Source organism: Haliotis cracherodii, unplaced genomic scaffold (genome assembly GCF_022045235.1).
Source record: "Haliotis cracherodii isolate W230 unplaced genomic scaffold, xgHalCrac1.p SCAF_6, whole genome shotgun sequence".
In the NCBI taxonomy this organism is placed as follows: Eukaryota; Metazoa; Mollusca; class Gastropoda; order Lepetellida; family Haliotidae; genus Haliotis; species Haliotis cracherodii.
Window position 1 is genome coordinate 14,196,297 of NW_027266319.1, and position 24,657 is coordinate 14,220,953.

General features: G+C 38.7%; 1 protein-coding gene across 1 annotated transcript; it reads right to left on the reverse strand.

Moving 5' to 3' along the window:
• Nucleotides 1-3,223: 3,223 nt before the first annotated feature.
• LOC139445269 (store-operated calcium entry regulator STIMATE-like) lies at nt 3,224-22,855 on the reverse strand. Its single transcript, XM_071226406.1, has 7 exons — nt 22,441-22,855; nt 16,527-16,575; nt 13,766-13,861; nt 12,452-12,573; nt 11,325-11,437; nt 10,552-10,635; nt 3,224-9,546 (listed from the first exon to the last, which is right to left on the reverse strand). The coding sequence occupies exons 1-7, from the start codon at nt 22,697-22,699 to the stop codon at nt 9,307-9,309; spliced, it is 963 nt and encodes a 320-aa protein (XP_071082507.1). The 5' UTR covers nt 22,700-22,855; the 3' UTR covers nt 3,224-9,306.
• Between the last annotated feature and the right edge of the window lie 1,802 nt (nt 22,856-24,657).

The window sequence follows — 24,657 nt, forward strand, 5'->3', positions numbered from 1 at the left end:
GACCCCGAATGACATTGAGTTTTCAGCTGTGTATTAAACATGTAACACATGCTCTCTTGTTGAATTATTTAAAAACAATTAATTCAACATTTCTTCACAAGAATCTGCAAATCAGTATTTTCACCTTAAGTAAATTCGACAGTTTACATTTCTCATTTGAATAAACAGTAACAATAAAACATGCAGGAAAACACTTGATTCACAGAGGTTGAAGGGAAGGGCACAATACATTAATTACTTGTTCATCAGAATCATTACTGTTTCTACTTCATCTAAAAAAAGATCAAACAAGTAACCAATTCGATGTGACCTTTGAAGCACTCACAAATTACCATTCGTCTCGCAAATGTCACAATCTCACATACAATCCACATCAACATGCCAACATGCTCCTAAAAAGAAGCAGATTTTACAACAAAATTCTTCACACTTATAGACATAACTCTGTCACACAAGCGTATTTACACTAACACAGATATATACTCACTGACAAAAGAAACGAGAATACCATACATGCTGGTGAATAATTACTGATATTCAAGAGATATTGGTTCGATGCACATACGATCATACAGTTATGTTGTGTGGACCGAGGCTCTTGAACGCATCACATGTGACGTCATAGATCCATGACTGCACCATTTGTCTTGTGCAGGATTAGCGTGATAAGAATAAATACACTGTGGTAACACTTGACTGTTAGTTTTGTCATTACTTGGTACACATTGGAAACATCTCTTCTTAACATACATACTTCTCTATATGTTTCTAAAGTTATGTTTCTTTTGGCGGTGTGTATACATTTAGCGACATAACCCTCATCATAATAACAACGCCTTTAAAGCCAGTTAGTCCTGTACTCTGCCTCGATGACAAAGCACCAGGCTGTCTCTGTATGGGTTCATAATAAAAAAACAACAACAAAAAACTAAGGTTAGTTATAGTGTGACCTGTAATAGTTTGTAGGATGGCAAAACAAGAACACAGTCACAAGTACCAGCATGGACACTTTAGGTTCCTATTGGGTATCAAGTTCAACCAGCATACCCAGGTACTGTTAGTTTTAAGATCCGGGGTAGAATAGGTCTTCAGCAACCCATGCTTGCCGTAAAAAGCAACTATGCTTGTCGAAGGAGGCGACTAACGGGATCGTGTGGTCAGCTCGATGACTTGGTTGATGCATGTCATCCAATCCCAATTGCGTGGATCGATGCTCATGATATCAATCACTGGACTGTCTGGTCCAGACTCGATTATTTACAGACCGCCATCATATAGCTGGAATATTGCTGAGTGTGGCATAAAACAACAAAAAGCAAACAAACTGTTAGTTTTGGTACTAAAGATTTGTTTGTTGCTTAAGGCTGCACTCAGCAATATTCCGGCTATGTCAATGGCCTGGAAATCAAGTCTTGGCCAGACAAACCAGTGAATGATATTATGAACAACAAGTCACCGAGTCTGACCACTTGATACATTTAGTTACCTCTTACAACAAATATCGAGTGCAGGGACAATTTCTAACCGGGGACCCCATGGGGTTAGATGTCTGAGACAATGGTGATAAAAAAAAACTTCTGTGGGACCATCATTTTAAACAAAAAACTGATTGTAAATGTAAAATTAAGTTTGAGTTAACAAGATTCTTGAGCAAGGTTGAAAGCTGAACACAAGAACATATATTGTTTACAAAATGTTTTTGTACAAGAATTATTTTCAAAAACAAAATTGCATATGGAAATTGTTGGACATGACTTGATGTGCCCCAGATATCAAAACTGACCTGCCAACATTATATTAAATTATTTCCTGTGAAACGGTTTCCTTGAGGGAGAGAGGGATTTGTACAGTATTCCAGTTATATCACGGCATCTCAGCTTAATGTGGGAGGAAAGACCAAAGTGATGAAGTCCCAGATATTTACCCCTTCGGTGAAACCAACGAGTACGGGTATGGTGCTGACAAACCTACAAACTTAATCGAGCACACTGGGATTCAAACCTGTTATCATAGGTTTCTGGCATGCCTAAGGGACGCAACTCTGCACAGCAAATAGCAGCGCCATAAACAACTGGGCCACCTGTGCCCCCGTTACCATGAGTTTGGCCCACCAAACACCCATGTCAAATGCAGCCACACCAATACATCGAGCATAAACATTCTACCAACATGCCCACAATGCTGCCAATCTGTGATGGATGAGTGAGTTTATGTTAATGTTATAATCATGACTTGGGACGAGAATTGGAGAAAAAGATTCTATCCATGTCTTCACCATTTTCACGCATACCTGGGACATATATACAAATAGAGAACAAATGCCCAAATATGAACAGTTTGACCTTAAAATCACTGCAAGCCTAAACTGTGTCTACCAACAGAATAAAAGTGACCAATCACTCTAAAATATAGCAAAAAACATTTTGGTCCTCTTTTGAATAAATAAATAGTCAGATATCAGCCACGATTGACATAAACTATGACAGCCATTAAGAATTACGTCACTAAACTAATGCCCCTTAAAATACAGTGGTTAGTGCCTTGATGCTTAATGTTTCACAAAATACATACAATGAGACAATGAGATAAATATTCTCTTGAAATCAGTTATTTCTGAAATACTCAGAGAACTCTTTAGAGAGTGAGTGAGTGAGTTAGGTTTAACGCCGCTTTGAACAGTATTCCAGTTATATCGCGGCGTGTCGGCTTAATGTGGGAGGAAAGCCCGAAGTGATGCAGGTCTCAGACGTTTACCACTTCGGTGAAACCCACGAGCACGGGTATGGTGCTGACAAACCTAGAAACATAATCGGGGCGAAGCGGGATTCGAACCCACAATCATAGGTTTCTGGCGTGCCCAAGGGACGCAACTCTGCAGTGCGAAAATGGCGCCTTAGACGACTGGGCCACCCGTGCCCCCTCTTTAGAGAAGAGCAAGGCACCTCTGGTACCTTCATATCCACACCTCTCGTCCATCTAGACTATGTCAGTAGCTCCTCTAGGTATTGTTTGATACACTTGGTTCAGAACTTCAGAGATCAATCGATATAAAATTTCACAAATTTTGGAAGTAAAATAATGCTCTGGATAACAATCAATTTTAGGCTAAAAAAATAAAATAAGTCTTGGTTCTCAGGCTGCCCACATCATCATAGTGAGTGAGTGAGTGAGTATGGTTTTACGCCGCTTTTAGCAATATTCCAGCAACATCCCGTCGGGGCTTCACACATTGTACCCATGTCGGGAATCGAACCCGGGTCTTCGGTGTGACGAGCGAACGCTTTACCCACTAGGCTACGCGACCGCCATCATCATAAAGTCTGCCACATATTTCATTTTTTTCCCATTTTTAAAACATATATATAAATCCTAATCTTGAAAACAATGAGGTCCAATAGCACACAGTTACTTCCCTTTACATGCGCACTGCTTTACTGCACGTCTCGTGTTATGGTCATCGCGGCAATAGGAGTTTGTATGCTTGTTTAGGCAGGGAGGCCCTTTCCCAGGTTGATGGTACAAAACTGTGTATTCGGTAACCTACCAGTTTGAACAAGCACCCAAAAAAATACCACCGCCTGCCCGCACTTTATTTTCAAAAGACATTGCCTGAGAACCAACTCTTTCCTTTTTTTAAGCCTTAGTTTTATTCTTCATATTTATTCATTTTTATTTACTTTATGCAAGGACTTGTATGCAGTCTCCTTTTCTTTCTGCATAAGTAATTTAATTGAATCTAAAAGGGTTAAATTTGAAAAGATGATGGCCTTTTGACATGACTTCTTAAAATATTATTTTTTATTTCAACCAACCCTTAATGCTTTAATCAGTATCCACAAACCAACTTAAACAGGAGGCCTAACATACACGTTTCTAGGAGCAAAACCAAGTGACACATATCATTGTAAATATATTATATGTCACGAGGCAAAAGAGTTCAAATTATTATGCCAATTATAACAGTTAATAGTATGCATCATACTCATCCTACATAACATAGGAACAAGAACAAGAACATGATCCTGGAAGAAAGAAGAGTGAGTTTGGAGATAAACGCCGCTTTGAACCATATTTCAGTCTCGTCATGGCATGTTCGCTTGATGTGGGAGGATAGCTTGCAGTGATGCAGGTCTCTCAACTTTACCACCTCGGTGGAAGCCCACGAGCAGTGACATGGTGCTGACAAACCTAGAAACATCAGGGTGAACCAGGATTCAAACCCACAGGATTCTATGCCGCACAGCAAATTGCGGCACCTTAAACGGCTGGGATCCCTCAAAACACCCCAAAATATGGGACTTTACACATAAAACATGTTAAGAGTAAGGACTTTTACATATAAATTAACACCAATCTCACTGAAATATTTACTCTAAGACGCTTACTTTGTGTGATGATCTGAGTGAGTGAATGAGTGAGTTGGGTTTAACGCCGCTTTTCACAGCATTCAAGTTATATCGCGTCGTGTCAGCATAATGTTGGAGGAAAGCCCGAAGTGATATAGGTCTCAGACGTTTACCACTTTGGTGAAACCCACGAGCACGGGTATGGTGCTGACAAACCTAGAAACATAATCGGGGCGAACCGGGATTCGAACCCACAACCATAGCCCAAAGGATGCAACTCTGCACAGCGAATCACAGCACCTTAGACGACTGGGCCACCCGTGCCCCAGATGATCTGAAGAGACATCTAGTAACAGTTATGTCATGTTAACCCTAAGCAACCTTTGACCACCAAATCAAAATGAAGGAAGTCTGGATTCTTCAGCCAAACAGATGTCAGCTTTCTAAAATGATTTGGCTTCATTTCTTAACCACCTTGATTAGGACATTTTGACTTCAATAAAAGGTACTCCCTTTTGGGTGTAGAAGCAGTGGAGCTCAGAAATGACAGAGGGTACATAATATCCGCAATATAATGAAACAACCTTCATTATGCATTTTGGGGAAATGTCTCTTTCTATGGATGCGTTGTCAGATTGTCACACAGATCGTATCAGAGTAAAATTTCAGATCTTATAAAGATTGAAATTGTCACAAAATTTGGTTACAAACAAGGTGTCCCTGTCCATTTGACATTATAGGAAAGGGCCCCCAGAAAGCATACTGGCAAAAACAATTTTTCCACGAAATACAATACCAGTCACAACATGGACACATGACTAATAAGGGACATTTTGTATATTCATCAAAAATAATATGGTGTACTATTTACAATTTATTGTACATCTCTGGACCTCTCATTCCTCATAAATATCACCAAACACTGTACATTGTTTTCAGAACATGGAATTCTTTCGTGAAGTTAAAAGAAAGCAGGGACAGACAGGACTATACAAGAGCATGACGTTGTGCAACCATCACAGGAAAGACATATCACACGGTGTGACCCTCCTTAAAGGGGAAGTGTACACGCAAAAATCACTTTCTTTCTTTTTCTAAACAAAACGCAATTTTAGAATTAGTTATTTTCTGTGTTTGAAAATATACACTCATTTTTTTTCACAGTGAAAGTAGGAAGCTCACAATAGTGTGAAAGTGATATGCCGTTATGAGGCCTTCGTTTTACGAGCGAAATAGGCCTGAGTAATCCCCCTTAGATTATGACGTAATTGGTGCCAATTCAACTGGGTCCCTGTCTATTCTCAACGCAAAAGATATCAAGGACCAGTTTGCGGTAAAACAACATGGTCTACGACACACTCCGGCGCAGTGGTGTCTCAGCATAACACAATTCTGGCTGGCATCTGAGATGCTAGAATCACAAAACTGTACCTAGTCCACGTGAAGCGGCTCTAACAAAGCATGATGACGTCATAATGTTTATCAATTGGCACCAATGACGTCATATTGCAAGGGGCATAAGCCATGGTGTTTTTGTTATGGAAATAGAACACTTGGTAAATGTGAAAAATATGAATCGTTTTAGTGCCAAAAATATGTTAATTAAATATGATGTTTTTATATTTTTGTCTATGACACTTCTATGTTAACACTTTTAATGTGGAAAAAGTACAAGAAAAAATGGTTCATTTCCGTGTGAACTTGCCCTTTAACCAAAACACGGGAACACGTTGCTACCTAACTTCTTCCTAAACAAAACCAGTAAACATGTTATTAGTATCACAGACCAAAGGCTAGACCAATTTCACGGAAATCTTTTAACCAATATGCCAGTTGGTTACAAGGCCAGTTGTTTCGTTTCCTAACAATTAGAGTTTTGAAATCAGCATACAAATGCAGATAAAAGAATGTACATGTTTATTAGAAGCAGTAACTTTTCTATAAATATACTCAAACATGGATGCAAAAGTGGTCTCGCCTCTTCAAATAACTCATACCAACTTATCAGAAATCAGTGTAAGGCTAAAATATAATAGTCTTATATTTTTTTAAGCCTTATCTATGAGCTGTGTCCATTTTGGGAATTTTATGGAACACACGTTTACTTTACACAGTTCAGTAGTCACTGCAGAATTTCTAGCTAAATCATAAAATAATAAGCTATCAAAGATCGTATGTTATTGCATTCTGTGGAGACTGGTAATAGTAAGTTGAATTGTGTTTCCCTGAGGGCAATTTTATCACGGAAGACAAAACTGATTTGTGGATTTCACAGTTTTCTGTATTGGAAACGTGTTGAAGACTGTAGGGCTGGGACGAGTCCGAATTTACTACCCGAGCACCCCCCCCCTCCCCATTACACGACCTTACCCGGTAACCCACTGTAGGTCTCAAGAGATAGGGACAAAATGTCTGATTGGGCATTTTTTTCCCATAGCACTGGCAAAACGTATTTAGATACATGTATTAAACAATTTGGTCATGCATACACTGAAGATGATACAAGTTATATCTTTATTCAAAGATATGAAAAGTCAGAAGGAATGGTGCATAGTCAGAAAGAAATGCGAACATTTGTGACTTGTAGGGTAACTATAGAGTTCTCGATTTTTTTTTGTAATTTAACAATATATCATGTGACTAACCACAGGTCAGGGTTGTCCTGTGGGTACCCAGGTCCTACTCAGTACCCACCCAACCCGGGTACCCGAGTTACCCGTCCCAGCCCTAGAACATGTAGAACACTGCCAACATAATCTTTAGGAGTTTCCTACTTTTGATATTAAAGCTTCGATGACTTGTTCACAGCAGTTGAATTACAATAGTAAGTTGAAACATGAATCACATGGCATAATTCACATTTTGATTTAAATTGATTAAAATACCACATGATCCCCTTTTATCACACACTCCCCGTCCCCAAATCCAAAGCAAAAATTATGTATCATAAATCAAATTTACATACCAGGTACACTCAATACAAATATACATGATGTGGCCTCATAGTAGACATGGTGTTTCTGCACCCTGTGATTATGTTATATACTGCAAAATGAAAATCAGATATGATATTTGCAGAATAAGTGCTCTGAGTGCTTACAAAATTGACAAATTTACACTTATTAAAACAATTAACGAGTCATGACGTATTCGACGTAATAAGCTCCCACGGCGATATTTGCTAATATATTGGCTAATGAACAATCCCAATTGGCACCCCTTCCGAATGATCAATGTACACAAGACTTATTTTTTTCGTGTATAATCATGATAATATGCACTTGTGTGTTATATGCACACTTAATAATGGGCAATTAAATTCTGGAAAAATATATCTGTCGTACATAAACATTTCAGGCCGTCAGCATAAACCACGAAATATATTTTTCAACTCTGTTTCCAATTTTGAGAGCGCCCTGGGCGCTTATTACGTTGAATACGGTATTTGTTTTCAGAGATCGAGCTGAAGTGAACCATCTTAGTTCAAACACTGATGAAAATCAAGCCTTTTTGATAATAGTTACGAGGCAGTTATAACCCCTTGTTCTCAGTTTCTAGTAATATACGCCGGAAAATATGGATGTGAATTTTCGGTCTTAGTCCATTGTAGCAGGAGGCCGTTTTAAAGATCGCTTACAGAAATAAGTTTGGGGCGCTTTTTGAAACAGGGCACTTAATATGTCGAATACGGTACAGAAACCATCTTGCAGAGTGAATGTTAGCAACTTTAAATATATATAACTAAAATACTCTTTCCAAGACAAACCAGTTTAAGCAGTACATATTTTGGCAACAAAAAGGGAAATAACAATTGCTGACAAACTAATCTCAAACAAGAATTGTAATTACCAAGTTTGCATGCTTTGATATAAATATGATACAGATATATAACTGAAAGTACAATGGTACACTTTCAAACATTTTGTGGTTATATGTTTGAATCACAAATAAACTCACATCCAGCGACCATTATCAGGAGGCATTCATGGAGGCTGTGATAAAAGTAGTTATCAGACTGCCTATCAGACTATATATTTTCATAGGGTTAGAACACTTATTATTTTTTCTCAAATTAACCATTTCATTCTCGAACAAGGGAATGTTTTTGTATGGTTATCATAATTAACAAAAGGTTGATGGTCTCAATAAAAGTCTCATAATAAATTTACTATAGCTTCACTGTAGGGGTGGGTGGAGTACAAATTTACCTGGGTGCCCAACCCCCTATTACACGACCCTACCCGGGTACCCGCTGTAGTTCTCAAGAGGTAGGTACAAACTGTCCGATTGGGAAAAGTTTGACCGTAGCCCTGGCAAAATGTGTTTAGATACATGTATAAAATGATCAGGTCATGCATACACTGAAGTTGACCAACGTTTTATTTTTATTCAAACATAAAAAGGTCCGTAGGAATGGGCGTAGTAGTCAGAAAGAACTGCAATAATTAGTGATTTGTTTAAACATAGACTGATAGAGTCCTAAATAATTTTTGTCATTAAACAATATATCACATGACTAACCACGGGACCGGGTAGTCCTGTGGGTACCCGGGTCCTACCCAGTACCCACCCAACACGAGTACCTGAGTTACCCGCCCCAGCCCTACCTCACTGCAACACTAACCTTTGAAAATAGTCACATAGATGTCAGATCTTACATAACATTACTAATAGTTACATAGTTACATAGTTACATCTTACATAACATTACTAACAAAGCAAACACACTGGTGTATATCAGCATTTCATTTTCAAATGTCATCATTCATATGTCTATATACATCACAAGATCTCACTGTATATCCCTGCAATCTGGACTTCATACAATAATAGATGGGTTTGTTAAATGGAGTCCGGGTAAAATTAACAATCTTTCATTTGAAAATCTAGTGAAATATATTTCTTGCTCCAACGTTCCAACAATTTACACCTTCTCCATTATATTCAGCACGAGGGAGACTCATGTTGGCAGTAGGCTAATAGAGCTGTCCAAAGATCTCTGTCTCGTATCCCCATCTTCGTCTGTGGATAACAACATGTCCGACTCAAAATCTTCAGCTTTTTCTATGCGATTGTAGCAGCGGACTCGTTCTGATCCTTTGAAATATTTCACCGATGTTTCGTCACTATTCACATACACATGCTTGGTGTTCTGAATGCTCTGCTTCAAAAAGTTGTCCACTATCCAGAAAATGAAAGCCTGAAAAATAAATACAGTGAAACAGATTTGTATAAAAAAAAGCATAATCATCAATCAAATGACTGATGTCACTTTCAAGTTTGTTTGTTTAAAGTCACTCAGCAATATTTCGGCTTTATGATGGTGATCTGTATATAATCAAGACCAGAAAATCTAGTGATTGACGTCATGAGCATCAATCTACACATTAGGGATACAACAACATGCATCAACCAAATTAGCGAGCCTGACCAACCGATCCCGTTAGTCACCTCAAGCATGTGTTGCTGAAGACCGATTCTAACCTGCATGTTCCCAGGCTTTCTACATAAGGCTACAAGGATAGAAATTTATAGGACTGCATGTATTATCAGTATATTGAATTATTGATATAAGCTTTTTAAACGATAGGTATTGAAATACTTTTTCACATGGTCAGGTATATTGGGTACAAAAAGTATGACAAGTTTTGTTATTGTATGTCTTGTCTAACCTAAAATCTACACAGAAATCCCTTCACAAATGATGTCATTTGTTACCACTCGCCCCTTTCTGTAACCTGCAAGAAGACTCGTCCCCCTATCGATGAATGTTATGTACGAAAATACGACAAACCAATCAGAATGCGCATATGATTTCAAGTTCTTTGTCAAATAATCCCTCAGAAATAATTTTTTATTTTACATATGTCTTGCATCTAAAAATGTACCCAAGACACAGTTAAATGTGCTCAATCATGATGTATAATTCCGCATGTCCAGAAATGCTTTAAATTGCAACTGAAATATATATAATATATGGGGATATATATGTGAACCATTACGCAACAAGTTGACAGTTGTTTTAGGTATGCCCCTTTTGCAAAAATGGCCATGAGAGGGGCAAGAGTCACTATTTGGCTTGTCCCGGAATAACACAAGTTGGTCACGAATGAAATGATGTTTCCCTTTGAAATTTATTGACAAAAGGTCGGAAATGAGGAAGTGATTTTTGTCTAGATCCGAGACCTTAAAGGATGACACTTACGTTGACTACCAGGGGGACCAGGAACATCACCAGCACCAGCTCCAGCTTCGGCTCTTTAATTGGGGACATTATGAAAGCCCTTACCTGGAAGCAAGGGTAGCATTAAGCAGAATGAAGTGAGAGTGAGTGCGTATGGTTTTACGCCGCTTTTAGCAATATTCCAGCAATATCATGGCGGGGGACACCAGAAATGGGCTTCACACATTGTACCCACGTCGGGAATCGAACCCGTGTCTTTGGCGTGATGAATTGGGACACACAATTGGGATACGATGACATGCATCAACCGAGTCAGCAAGCCTGACCACCCGGTCTATGTGGGTCGCCTCTTACAACAAGCATAGTCACCTTTTATAGCAAGAATGGGTTGCTGAAGACCTATTCTATCCCAGATCTTCACAGGTCCAAAATGTGATGACTTAGACACTGGACCACCAGTGCACCTGCATCCGTTATGATGCAGTGGTAGAAGCTAACAGTTTTGGTCCACTAGTCCTTATAATGATATATAGCAAAACCCATAAAAATGCCAAATTTCTACTAGTCCTTATGATACCTTAACTATTGGGCAGTTTGGCAAGGACTACAGGACTAGTGCCAATTTCTAACGTTGTGATGATATATTGGAAATACAATGGGATTGTAAATTGGACAAATATGCCAATCAAATACACATTAGAGAGAAAATCCTTCATAATGTATCTTTAATTTGTAATTTCTCAAAGATTTTATCCCCGAGTGAGATAGCAGATATTGTAGTGGCAGCAACAAACTTTTGTCCAGAACTTGAAGAGCACGAGCAGCGTGACGAGGATCTTTTCTACGACCATCACCAGGATGTACAGGCCACACTGCCCCACCCACGCATTGCACTGGGGAGGATCACCTGCAACATAACATTTATGTAGTGCAGAATAAACAACAACCTACCAGGAAGTAGGTGAGGTGAGGTGAGGTGAGGTGAGGTGAGGTGAGGTGAGGTGAGGTGAGGTGAAATGGGGTTTAACGTTGCATCCAAGATTATTGCAGTTATATAGCGACGTGCATGCACGTGTGTGTGTGTGTGTGTGTGTGTGTGTGTGTGTGTGTGTGTGTGTGTCTCTGCTTGTACTAGTCCGGACTGATGCACATTTATAGTGCTAGCCCACTGAGACACCATGCCGCAGTTTAACATGAATACCCCACTCAGACACAGTATACTGACTCCGAGCCGACCAGTCCTTGTTTTAGCCCCTTAATGCCGAGCGCCAGACAGGTTAACAACAAGTACCATCTTTTAACGTATTTTGGTATGACGCGGCTGGGGATCGAACCCCGTACCTTCCGCTCTCTGGGCGGACGTTCTACCACTAGACCACGGAGGGGGTCACCAGGAAGTAGGAACAATGCGTCCCAAGGCTATTATGAACTATGAGTTTCTGAATGACAAGCTGGTCAGCACAATGAAATAAGATCCTGATTTTTTTATTTTTAACAACTTAAAAATGAATTTTTTTTTACAAAAAATAAGAATCAACAAACAATATATGTTTAAACACAGATATACGTCTAGATGTTCATTTAGAGTTGGGTGGTATTTTTTTCACCAGTTCTTGAAAACATAGCAAGGACCTGGCACTCCAAACAACACAAGGGTCAACTTGCACAAAGCGATCTTAGCGCTATGACAAACTTAACTCAGATACTCTTAGCGCTAAGATCGCTTTGTGCAAGTGGGTCCAGAGCCTTGCTGCAAAGGGACACAACTCTGCTGGCACATTAGTCATCTGTCAGCTGCTTGTGCCATGTGTTTCTCTCGTGTACATCAATAAAGAATGTGATATCAATATGGATTATCTATGTAATAACCAGAAGCAGCTACAGGCTACTAAGAGCAGCTGGTGGAGCCCCGCAATCTTACCATATTCCCCAAAGTATAACGTGGCCAGCTCGTTTCTCCTGACAATTATCTGGGTGAGTTTCAAACCTAAATAGATGATGAGAATCCCAATTGTTGAATCCAGAAGGAAACTGATAAAATACCTGGAAAAAAAGAAAATTTTATTGCAACTTGGACAAAACAGTGGTTATTCCCCGAAATTGTTTGTTTGTTGTTTAACGCAGCACTCAGCAATATTCTATCTATGATCTATATGACTGTGGTCTGTAAATAATCAAGTCTGGACCAGACAATCCAGTGATTGACATCATGAGCATCGATCTACGCAATTGGGATACGATGACATGCATCGACCAAGTCAGCTAGCCTGACCACCCGTTCCTGTTAGACACCTCTTACGACAAGCAAAGTCGCCTTTTACAGTATTTTGATTGTAAACAAGACATGAAGTTAATAGCATCCCAACATACAAGAAGACATGGAACATATTATGGATAACAACTTCTTTATTCTTGGTAACAACGTTTCAGGGTTATAGGAAAGCACCAAACATCAAGCTCGTTGTTGTTCACAAAACTTGAAATATGTTCTCTTTGTAGATTTCTATCGAATTTTCTGCGCAAAATGAAAGGAAATGAAAGTGAGTGTGGTTTTACGCCGCTTTTAGCAATATTCCAGCTATATTACGGCGAGGGACACCAGAAATGGGCTTCACACACTGTACCCATGTCGGGAATTGAACCTGGGTCTTTGGCGTGACGAGCTGCGCAAAATGAATTGCCACACATTCTTTGAATATTGCAACTGCAACTGCAACTTTAAATTTTGTAACCTACAATTGTGCATAGCAAAAGCAAAGCTAGGATGGAAATCCCATCCTCCCTGTTGGACCAGACCACAAAACACTGGATCTTCATATATACAACGAAAGGTTCGAAATTATTTAATATTTTCAATAGTCCACAAAACTCCTGATGCTAAAGAGTGTCCATCTACCTAATGATTAAAGTGGTAGACCACAAGAAATGTCAGTGGTACTTAACAATTCTCGGGGCGGTGGGGTAGCCTAGTGGTTAAAGCATTTGCTTACCACCCTGAAGACATGGGTTCAATTCCCCACATGGGTACAATGTGTGAAGCCCATTGCTGGAATATTGCCCGAAGTGGAGTAAACATGGTAAAACCATACTCAATCACTTAACAATTCTCAGACAAGCAGACTTATTATATTTTCAAACCCTGTAACCTTATAACAGAAACATTCACTGGGACTTGTACTGGGAATTCAGATTAAACAATGTAAAACAGGTTGATCTGCTTGATAAAGTTCAATACCATGTACATGGATCATCCTGGAACATATCTGCTAGGAAGACGTTTGCAAAGTGGAGGACAGCTGCACCAAATCCCTGTTTGGAGGTGTCATAAAACCTGCAGATGGAAAAAACAAATGTCACACAGAAGAAAAATACAACCAACTCAAACAAACATCACAAAATGTTGCCATTTTCAGATATTCAACAAAAGCACCCTGTAGGACTCTGACTGGGATGAGTCCAAATTTACTGCCCGGGTACTCGCTGTTGGTGTCAAGAGATAGGTACAAAATGTCTGATTGGGAATAGTTTGACAGTAGCCTGGCAGAATGTTTTTAGATACCCGTATAAAACGATGTGGTCATGCATACACTGAAGTTCATTGAAGTTTTAGCTTTGTTCAAACATATTTAAGTCAGAAGGAACGTGTTCATAGTCATAAAGAAATGCGAACATTACAGACTTAAAACTGTCGTATAATCATGTAGTTATATAGTGAATTATGGTCATGAAACAATATATCACGTGATTAACCACGGGTTCGGGTAGTCCTGTGGGTACCCAGGTCCTACTCAGTACCCTCCTGACTTGGGTACCCGAGTTACCCGTCCCAGCCTTAGCATCTTGCATTTATACCAAGTCCTCTGTTGCTTTACAAAAGTGTCACCTTGGCAATCCTTGGTCCATTACACTTCTACCTTAGATTTGGTTGTTTGTTGTTCAACACGCAATCAGCAATATTCCAGCTATGTTATGGTGGTCAATAAATGACCAAACAATTCAGTGACTGAGCAATCTATGCAATTGAGATACAATGACATGCATCAACCAAGTAAGCGAGCCTGACCATCCGATCCTGTTAGTCGACTCTTCCGACAAACTTGGGTTGCTGAAGACCTATTCTAACCCAGGTATTCCCAGGCTTTCTACATAAAACTACAAGGATAGAAATTGATAGGACTTCATGTATTATTAGTAAGCTGCAATGTTTGTTATCATTTGTATTGTTTAACCAAAAATCTACACAGAAATTCAGTCACAAGTGATGTTTTCCTTCAAAATTTATTGCCAAAGAGTTGGTGTTTTTTTCTCTCATGGTTACTGACCATTTCAACTTTGACACCATAATATATACTTTAGTATGTAGGAAACAGGATCTGCATGTACAATCAGAGTCAATCATTGCCAAACACCTGTGCTCACACTACATAGCAATACAGATACCAGTATGGCCAACCCATGCTTGTCATAAGAGGCGACTAACATGATCGGGTGGTCAGGCTTGCTGACTTGGTTGAGGCATGTCATTGATCCCAATTCAGAGCTCCAGATAAGCTGCGTATCTGCGTAAAATACGCATCAGAAATGCAGAAATACGCAGTTAAATAAAATTCAAGCGTATCAAATACGCAACAAACATTACAGATACACTACAAAAATAAAACTTGTGAGTATCATCAAACTATTGTGAAGTAACCCTGCGTATTTCATTAGCAGATCAAACTTATTTTGAAATTATAAACGGGCATTCCGTCAACCTTGCCAAACTCCACGATGACAGTTACATCATGATCATTTGCCATCACACTTTCTTGTGGAAGTATCACGGTATTTTTTAGTCCTATAAAGCTCTTGAACCCACACGACAACAGTTTGCAGGGACTAGATGAAGTGTGTTTAAATATTTAACTTAAATACCCACATGTGTAAAAACTAGTGGGTAACAGAAATTTGAATACACAGATAGAATTACTGATACCCAATGATTTTAAAATGCATGGGTAAAATACCCACAACACCAAAAGCTTACGCCGTCATATAGCTGAAATATTGCTGAGTGCGGCTTTAAACAACAAACAAATCTGTATGGCAATTTATAGCAACATAATTTTGTGGCCAATACACAGCCCTAGAAATTAACCTTATGACACAGTACATGTAGCAATATTAGCTATAAAGTTTCATTTCCTGGCTTGATAATTTCATTTATGAAACAGGTGCAGTTCACGTCAACTTCATTAGATTGGCTCAAATTAGTATAAAGAACTTCAAGAGAAAATCTAAATTTGATCCTTGAACCAAGATAATTGTCGCACCATATGTTTGTACAGTCTTCATTTCCTATGAAAATCAGTTTGGGTCAAAGAATTGCTCATTTTCAAATAATAGAACGATGCTTCCTAAAAACATCTAAAGCAGCCCAGTGTTCCCGCTGGCTTTTGAAACTGCCAGTCTTGGTTGAATGGCAACTCTGAAAATTACCAGTCCCCCCCGAAATTTTGTCAGTCCTAACTTTCAACAAATCAAAAATTGTCTGAGAGTTACCTGGATTTAATTATTTCAACATCAGGTTTAATGCCATGACATCATATCTGAAGTAACTCAGATAGACCAACACGTGATTCACACAAAGTTCAGTAACAATTGTATCTCTTTTTTTAATATTTTGTGTCTAAGTCACTAGAAATAAAAATTTAATTTCAAAGCAAAGTGAATGTTATTTCCTTGCACTAAAAATAGACAGGGGAAACCCTGATGGACAGAAAACCTGACTTCGTTCGAAAATATACTTATATGAATATATACTTATATGAATATCGCCAATGTTTTGTTCAACAACAAAGATTTATAAGGTACTTTATTTGCCGGTCCAGAGATAAAAACAACTTTCACTTTCGCAAGATCCTTAGATGGCATGAATAAATTATCAAAATCACAATAATTGATTAAATAAATTATTACAACACTAATCACACAATGTCAGAGTAAAATGACAGTACCATATTCTCCACGGACGCCTTGCATGTTTGGGTTCGCAGTATCGCTTGGCTGAAAACAAACATCAAATATCAATTATCATGTCAAATTGTTGCGTGAAGTCAACAGCTTAGGCTAAAAGAATGACAGTCTTGGTTCTCAGACACTGCCAGCATCATCATAACAATGATAACATCCGTTCGTTTTGTTTTTTATTTCCATTTTCAAGAAAAATAAAAACAATGTGATCCATTAAAGCATGCAGTTACTTCCCTTTACACACACACTGCCAAGCTCCTCACAGCGATAGTACGTTCCCGGAGCTCTCTATACTATCGCTGCCACCAGTCAAAACTCCCCACTGTGAATAGGTGGCCACAACCATGCTTGGAGTTGAACTCGCAACCGATTGACCGTTATGTTTGCAAACAAGTGATGACTGTCGTGACGCTGAATACACTTACCGCTGATAAATTACTTTCTTCGTTTGTCAATTTGAATTTCTGTTTCATTAAAACTATCGTGTTATTGATATAGTAAGAATGAAAGTGAGAAGTTGGTTGATTTTCCGTTAGTCTGCAATCTCGAACCAATCTGATTATCAAAACAACAAAGTAAATTCATCTGGAAAACATGCTCAGTCGTAAACCTTTTCAAATTGAAATATGATGGCATTCCCAAAGACATAAACAAAAGTATAAACGTAACCACATATGGGGTTGGAGGGCAAATTTCAAGATTCTTGAAATGTCGGCGCCCACACTGGTGGCAGCGATGTTACCGAGAGTGTAACGAAGGTGTCACGTGCTGGGAAGGAGCTTGACACACTGCTTTACTGTGCATCTCGTGTTATGGTCATGGCGGCAATAGCAGTTTGTATGCTTGTTTATGTTGGGAGTTCCATTCCCTGGTTGATTATACACAACTGTTTATTTGGTTATATACTAGTTTGAACAAGCAAAAACAAAAAAAGAACCCTGCCCACCTGCACTATATTTTCAAAAATCATTGCCTGAAACCAGTTCTTTATTTTTTTTAAACCTTATGGACATACTTCAGAGCTTCATATTGATTTCAATATATACTGGTACTTAACATAACTCCATATGGATCCAGCTGTCTAGTAAACCTGTTTAATGAGAAAATAATGATCCAGTTATCAGAAATATATTGCCAGGCTTATGTTTCCTGGTTACAGGGGGTCAATGACCTGGGCCCCCTGATAATCTGATTGTTTGTTTGTTTGTTTGTTGTTTAACGCCACACTCAGCAATATTCCAGCTATATGACGGCGGTCTGTAAAAAAATCGGGTCTGGACCAGACAATCCAGTGATTAATATTATGAGCATTGTTCCATGCAATTGGGATCGATGACATGCTGATAATCTGAAGCCCTGATATGATGATCATGATGATAGATATAAAATGTTGTAAACAACCTTCAGGACCTCAACAGGCCGACTTAGAAACTGGCTCATGGTTGTTTTATTTGTTATAACTGTTTATGAAAACATGAACCTGTTTCACAAAACAGGCTTTCGCCCAGGGCAAAACCTGTGACATGAAAAGAATATTTCACAAATTATCAGTACATCTTAGATCTTTTGCAGAAGATAACATACTTCTCACTCAAACATTCCCTCTATCAAAATACACTGCATATATGGCATATGCATAAACTCATTAAGCTTATTTATATATATATCATATTGCATTGTAGGGAAGTATATATACCGTATTCGACCTAAGCGCCCAGGGGGCTCTCAAAATTAGAAACAGGGGGCTCTTATTAGAATATTATTTTGGTGGAAAAAAAACAGAGTTGAAAGATCATAAATTTTGTGGTTTATGCTGACAGCCTGAAATGTTTATATGCAACATATATATTTTTCCAGGATTTAATTGCCAATAATTAAAGGTGCGTATAGTACATGAGTGTGTATTATAAACGAATAAATAAGTCTTGTGTACATTGATCAATCGGAAGGGGTGCTATTTGGAATTATTCACTAGCCAATATATTAGCAAATATCGCTGTGGGTGCTTATTAGAGCAGCACACTTATTGAGGCGAATACGGCTTATCATATTGCATTGTAGAAAGTACATCAAGTACATGGTCTCAAACAGTAAAGTTTCAAGTGTAAAACTAAATTAAAGAGAAAGCTGCTCCTCATTATCAAAACATTTATGATACAGCATCCAAGCCCTGGGGTGGTCGGGTAGCCTAGTGGTTAAAGCTTTCGCTCGTCATGACGAAGACCCGTGTTTGATTCCCGACATGGGTACAATGTGTGAAGCCCATTTCTGGTGGCCCCCACCATGATATTGCTGGAAAATTGCTAAAAGCGGCATTAAACCATACTCACTCACTCACTCACATCCAAGCTCTACAGAATTTTGGCTCATAGTAATTTTATTTGTAAGAACGAGAATTAAGAAACCTATCACTGATGATTATTTGATATAATGATAAACAGTAGTTTATGAGCAGGCCTTTTAACTAATCAATTATTTATCACATTAAGTTACCATGGTTACAATTTGGTAAAGCTAGAAAAAATTTTTAATCCAGTTGGTTTGATGTTTGATTTTCTTTACATGTAAAACATTTAAATATATGCATAGAAATAGCCATGATTAAAACAACTTCACGTGACAGCTGACGTTAGTTATAGCAATTCTCAATAAATTGGATATTGAAAGTGGAAAAAAAATATTATTATATTATACATTTATAGGCACACAGACATTTGAAATTCAAATATATACTTGACATTTGATGATGATGAAGAAGCTGGTCTATATACAGTCTAGTAGCGGGATGATACACCGAGTTGTGTTTTTACTTCTTGATACAAGTATCAATAACAATTGCACACCAGGTAAAAAGTATCATTTCTTATCTTAAATGTATTCTTTAATAAATGTTACACCAAAAACTAATTACTAGTGATCATGAGAAGTGAAAAGGTCAATATTTTCATTCACTGCGCCATACTCGACACTGCGAACTGTAAATCGTTTGTGTGCCAGGTATTTGGCGATCCTGTCTATGAAAAAGATGGCTTACGCCCCACAGATCATGAAGATAAGAGCATATGCAAGTATCGTGATACGGGTTGGATCATGAGCAAGGTATAGTTGTGTATCGTCAGAGCCCTAATATACACATGATTTGTGGAAGAAGTCACCACTGCAGTGTGAAACAATTTTATATGTTTTGGGAGGAAAGAATATGTCTGCACAGGCTCAAAGAATCATGGTAATCTGTCACCAATGAGAGTGAGTAAGTGAGTGAGTTGGGTTTAATGCCGCTTTTAACATTATTCCAGTTATATCACGGCGTGTCAGCTTAATGTGGCAGGAAAGCCCGAAGTGATGCAGGTCTCAGACGTTTACCACTTCGGTGAAACCCACGAGCATGGGTGTGTTGCTGACAAACCTAGAAACATAATCGGGGCGGTCCGGGATTTGAACCCACAAACATAGGTTTCTGGCATGCCAAAGGGACGCAACTCTGCACAGCAAATCGTGGCACCTTAGACAACTGGGCCCCCCATGCCCCCGTGTGAACAAAGAGTGCAATGATATTGACAATATGTCAAAGACAATACATGATACGGTAAAGGGATCCATGTCATTATCTTGAGGCACTTTATACAAAGTAATTTATCCTGTAAAGAGAATGGATGTAAATCCTATGCACTGCAAGTAACAGATGGCAAACATGACAGCCTGTATGAACATGTATATTCTCTTAACAACTACTATCAAGGCACACATGCACTGTCCCTTTCACATTTTCATACATGTATCATGATTATTCTACATGAGTTTGGTTCAAACGAGGAAATCCCTATCAACAATAATCATAAGGCTACATAATTGCTACCCCAACCGATGCATAACAAACTAATCTCATTTATCTGTGAGTGAATGAGAGAGTGAGTATGTTTTTACGCCGCTTTTAGCAATATTCCAGCAATATCACGGCGGGGGTCACTAGAAATGGGCTTCACACATTGTACCCATGTCGGGAATCGAACCCGAGTCTTCGGCGTGATGAATTAACGCTTTAACCACTAGGCTACCCGACCGCCCCTCATTTATCTGTGATATAACAGTTGCATCACACATCAGAGTTTAGCGATAAATGCAATTGTTTCAGGATCCTAACCCTTAATACGAGGATATATGCATATCTGTGGATATTCTGGACCTGATAGTGATATAGGCGATTACCATATTTCTTGGCAGGATAAACATGATAAAAGCCAAGGGATAAAGATGGTATCCATTTGGATCATGTATGGAAAAAGTTTTGTTTGTTTGTTGTTTAAGGCCGCATTCAGCAATATTACAGCTATATGACAGCGGTCTGTCAATAATCGAGTCTGGACCAGACAATCAAGAGATTGACACCACGGGCAACGATCTACGCAATTGGGATACGATGACATGCATCAAGCGAGTCAGCGAGCCTGACCATCCGATCCCGTTTGTCGTATATGGATAAAGATGCAAAAATGAAAGGCCACGTCAGTCCTACTTTTAGTGTTTACAGACAAACATGGCATTGCCCTTGTCAATCGACGATCGAATCAGAATGAACCATCGTTAATCTGCAGAAAACATTGGAATAATTGGTAGGATTATCCAAACAATATACTGGTACTAAGATACTGATAATTAGAGTCTAACTGGAACGTATCTGAGACATTTTACAAGTTTTGTCATCTTTGGAGATATAAATTGCAAAAGAATTCAGCGAGGACACTACCCTATTTGGATCAGTTTCCATATCTATGCTTGTTGACCTCTTGCTTCTTGAAGTCTCTTCCTGAATTTAAAACAGTTACATTGTTACATTTGACTCTGCACTTCGTAATGACAGGGCAGGCAGACTCAAAACAAACGTAACGTCTCATAGACTAGGACTAGAGTAACTTCCCTTTGATAAAGGCGGTTACTTTAGCGGACTGATTGATTGCTGCGAAAGGCAAGTATATTTAGTATGTGTAGGCAATAGTTATTTTGCTGAAACAGGTTTCAGTTGAAACCATATTGACTGTTGTCCCTGACCAAATGACAAATCACTAATCTTCTAACGTTATAAATATTAATGTGCGCATTCCATGGAAACTTGCAATGTTTGGTTAATGTTTGCGACAGATGAGAACAGATTTTTTTATAAAGAATTAAACGACATTATATGAAAAAGACCTTACCATGCTTGTGTGTTTTGGGATGTTAAATATCCTGTATTAAGAATAAATTCTATGTATTTAGTTCTCCAAGACTCGCCAAATACACAGTTTTTTCCTAATACATGATATTTACATCCAAAAACATCCAAAAACACAAAAACCTCTACATGTCTTAAAATATGCTTTTGTGAACACAGTGCACTGGTCATGGGGTACATGTTACCATAATTGTTACCAAGTGTATCATGCTGCAATACATTGTGAACATAACTACTAGGGCTGGGACGAGTGCAAATTTACTACCCAGGTACCCCCCCCCCCCCCCCCCCCCCGCTAATACCTGACCCTACCCAGGTATCCGCTGTAGGTCTCAAGAGATTGGTACAAAATGTCCGATTTGGAATAGCTTGACTGTAGCCCTGGACTAAATGTATATAGATGCACATACTAAACGATCTGGTCATACATACACTGAAGTTGAATGAAGATTTATCTTTATTCAAATTTATAGACGTCAAAAGGACTGGGTGAATAGTCAGAAAGAAATGTGACGATTCGTGACTTGTAGACAACGTAGTGTAATTATATTGTTCTAGATCATTTTTGTCATGAAACAATATATCAAAAGACTAACCACGGGTTGGAGTAGTCGTGTGGGTACCCGGGACCTTCTCAGTACCAACCCGACCAGAGTTAACCATCCAAGCCCTAGTAACTACATACGTACCTATCAAACACGAGAACGCCAGAAGAGCCAATAGTCCCTGAACAAGGAGGCCTAGCGGTCCAAGCAGATCCCCATTTGTACAATGCAGGATACCACTTTCGCTGGGGAATTTCGGTTGAGACTCTGGATCCGATGATACGTTCACATCATATACATGTTTGTGAGGTGACTGGTCTGAATCTAGCGACGTCAGCGACATGCTTTCAGCATTTGCTCTAATGTCAATTTGTACGGCTGTCAAACTGTCAACCAAACCCATCGTAGTTTCTCCATTTCCTGTAAAAACACCTCTTGGAAACACACACAACCTTTAGGGTGATAAATGTAATAACACTATTAAGGTAGGCTCATTTTCGTCCAACTGAACAACGATCTATAACATCTTCATTAACAAAACACGTTCACAGATTCTTGACAGCAGACAAACCGGATGTGTTTTACACTTCCGGTGACAATAATGCTATTTCCCTGCGACAAATCACACGTCGATAATGGCATCCGCGCGTACTTGTCTTTTCATCAGTATCGCTTCATAGCGACTAGTATAAGACTGAATTTTACAATTATCATATTTTATAAGTTAAAGTTATCGTACATTAACAACCATTGCAAAAAATGTATTGTAAGTATTTGAACCATGACTGTAGTTCCCGTATCGTGATGCACGCTTGCTCGTTGTTGCTTGGTGATAGCAACCTTATTCACAAAACTTGCTACTGTTACGGCACATTTCTATTCTGACATTTGGCAGTTATGATGTAATGACGTTGATGTCATACGCGCTAAATGTCAGTGTCTAACAATAATTTCAGAAGTTTGGCCTGTTTTAAGTTTCGACCTCTATGGTACATGTTATATTTCTTTACCCGTGAAGATCCGGGGTAGAATAGGTCTTCAGCAACCCATACTTGCCGTAAAATGCGACTAACGTGATCGGGTGGTCAGACTCGATGACTTGGTTGATACATGTCATCGATCCCAATTGTGTGGATCGATGTTCATGCTGTCAATCACTGGTTTGTCTGGACCAGACTCGATTATTTACAGACCGCCGTCATATAGCTGGAATATTGCTGAGTGCAGCGTTAAACAACAAACAAACAAACATGTTATATTTACAGCCCAGGTTAGAACACTGATTTCTATATAGGTCCGTGATTAGAATTAATCCTGGTTAAATAGTTTGTACTGGCAATACAGGGGTCTCAGGGTAATCAAAAGATATACACAGGTTTAAATAGGAATATCGTGTTTTTAACTAACGCCATGAACTTAAACCATATATACACAACAACAGAATTGTAGAATCAAGCGCAGAGTTGTGCCCCTTATGTGAACCCGACACCGAATCCCATATACAGCCTAATTATGGTTCAAGGCTTGATGGGATATGGTTGTGGCGGAAATCGACTGAGCCCTGCATTATTTCGGACCTTACGTCCCACATCAAGACAATGTTTCAAACTGAACTCACTCACTCCGTACTAGAATATGTCCGCGATTGACGCAATAGATCATTGTAAAGATTCACTAATTCAACATCCCCCTACCCCGTCTCACCCCATTGTTTTATATTAATTTTATGATGGAATTTTCCTCTTCATCCCATCGGAAAATAAAATGATGGAAAAAGTGCTTGCGAATATAACATATATTAATATATATATTAATGCAACCATACAAAAAATACGACATCGTGTCAAATGATAATATACGTATACGATATGAAACTAATCTGGCTATATGTAAGAGAATAGGTGTGTGCGTGCGTGCGTGCGTGCGTGCGTGCGTGCGTGCATGCATGCAATCATTCTTTCCATCCTATCCTGTATGCACTACGACCAGCAATGAACCTTGCGAATGCCCATGAAGTACTAACGATGAAATACAGGCGGGGAGGAGATATACACAGGTACACATGAAATATCCTATTCATCATACTTTTTGTGCTGTTTTCTCACAAATTAACAAAAAATTTAAACCTAAATTTTCCCGACCTAGGCTTACTACCCTTTGTATTTGCGACTAAATATGTAGTTTCGTGTTTGCAAAATCTTGAAAAATGTAAACAAAGGTATAAAAAAATATTTAGGGTCACGAAAATTATTTGTCATACATTTCTAAATGATTTATATTCAAAATTAAATTTTACAAAAAATATTCTCGAAAACTAGGAGACCGCTGTTGGCAGCGAAAGAATACACGCTGGTCAGTTAA

Bases quoted from the DNA above. Each gene is read 5' to 3' on its own strand.
- LOC139445269 (XM_071226406.1), bottom strand. From the start codon at position 22,699: ATGGGTTTGGTTGACAGTTTGACAGCCGTACAAATTGACATTAGAGCA. The intron at 13,862-16,526 runs GTACTGTCATTT...TTCCATCTGCAG, and splicing joins AGGCGTCCGTGGAGAATATG to GTTTTATGACACCTCCAAAC. The intron at 10,636-11,324 runs GTTTGTTGCTGC...CCTTGCTTCCAG, and splicing joins TCTTCAAGTTCTGGACAAAA to GTAAGGGCTTTCATAATGTC.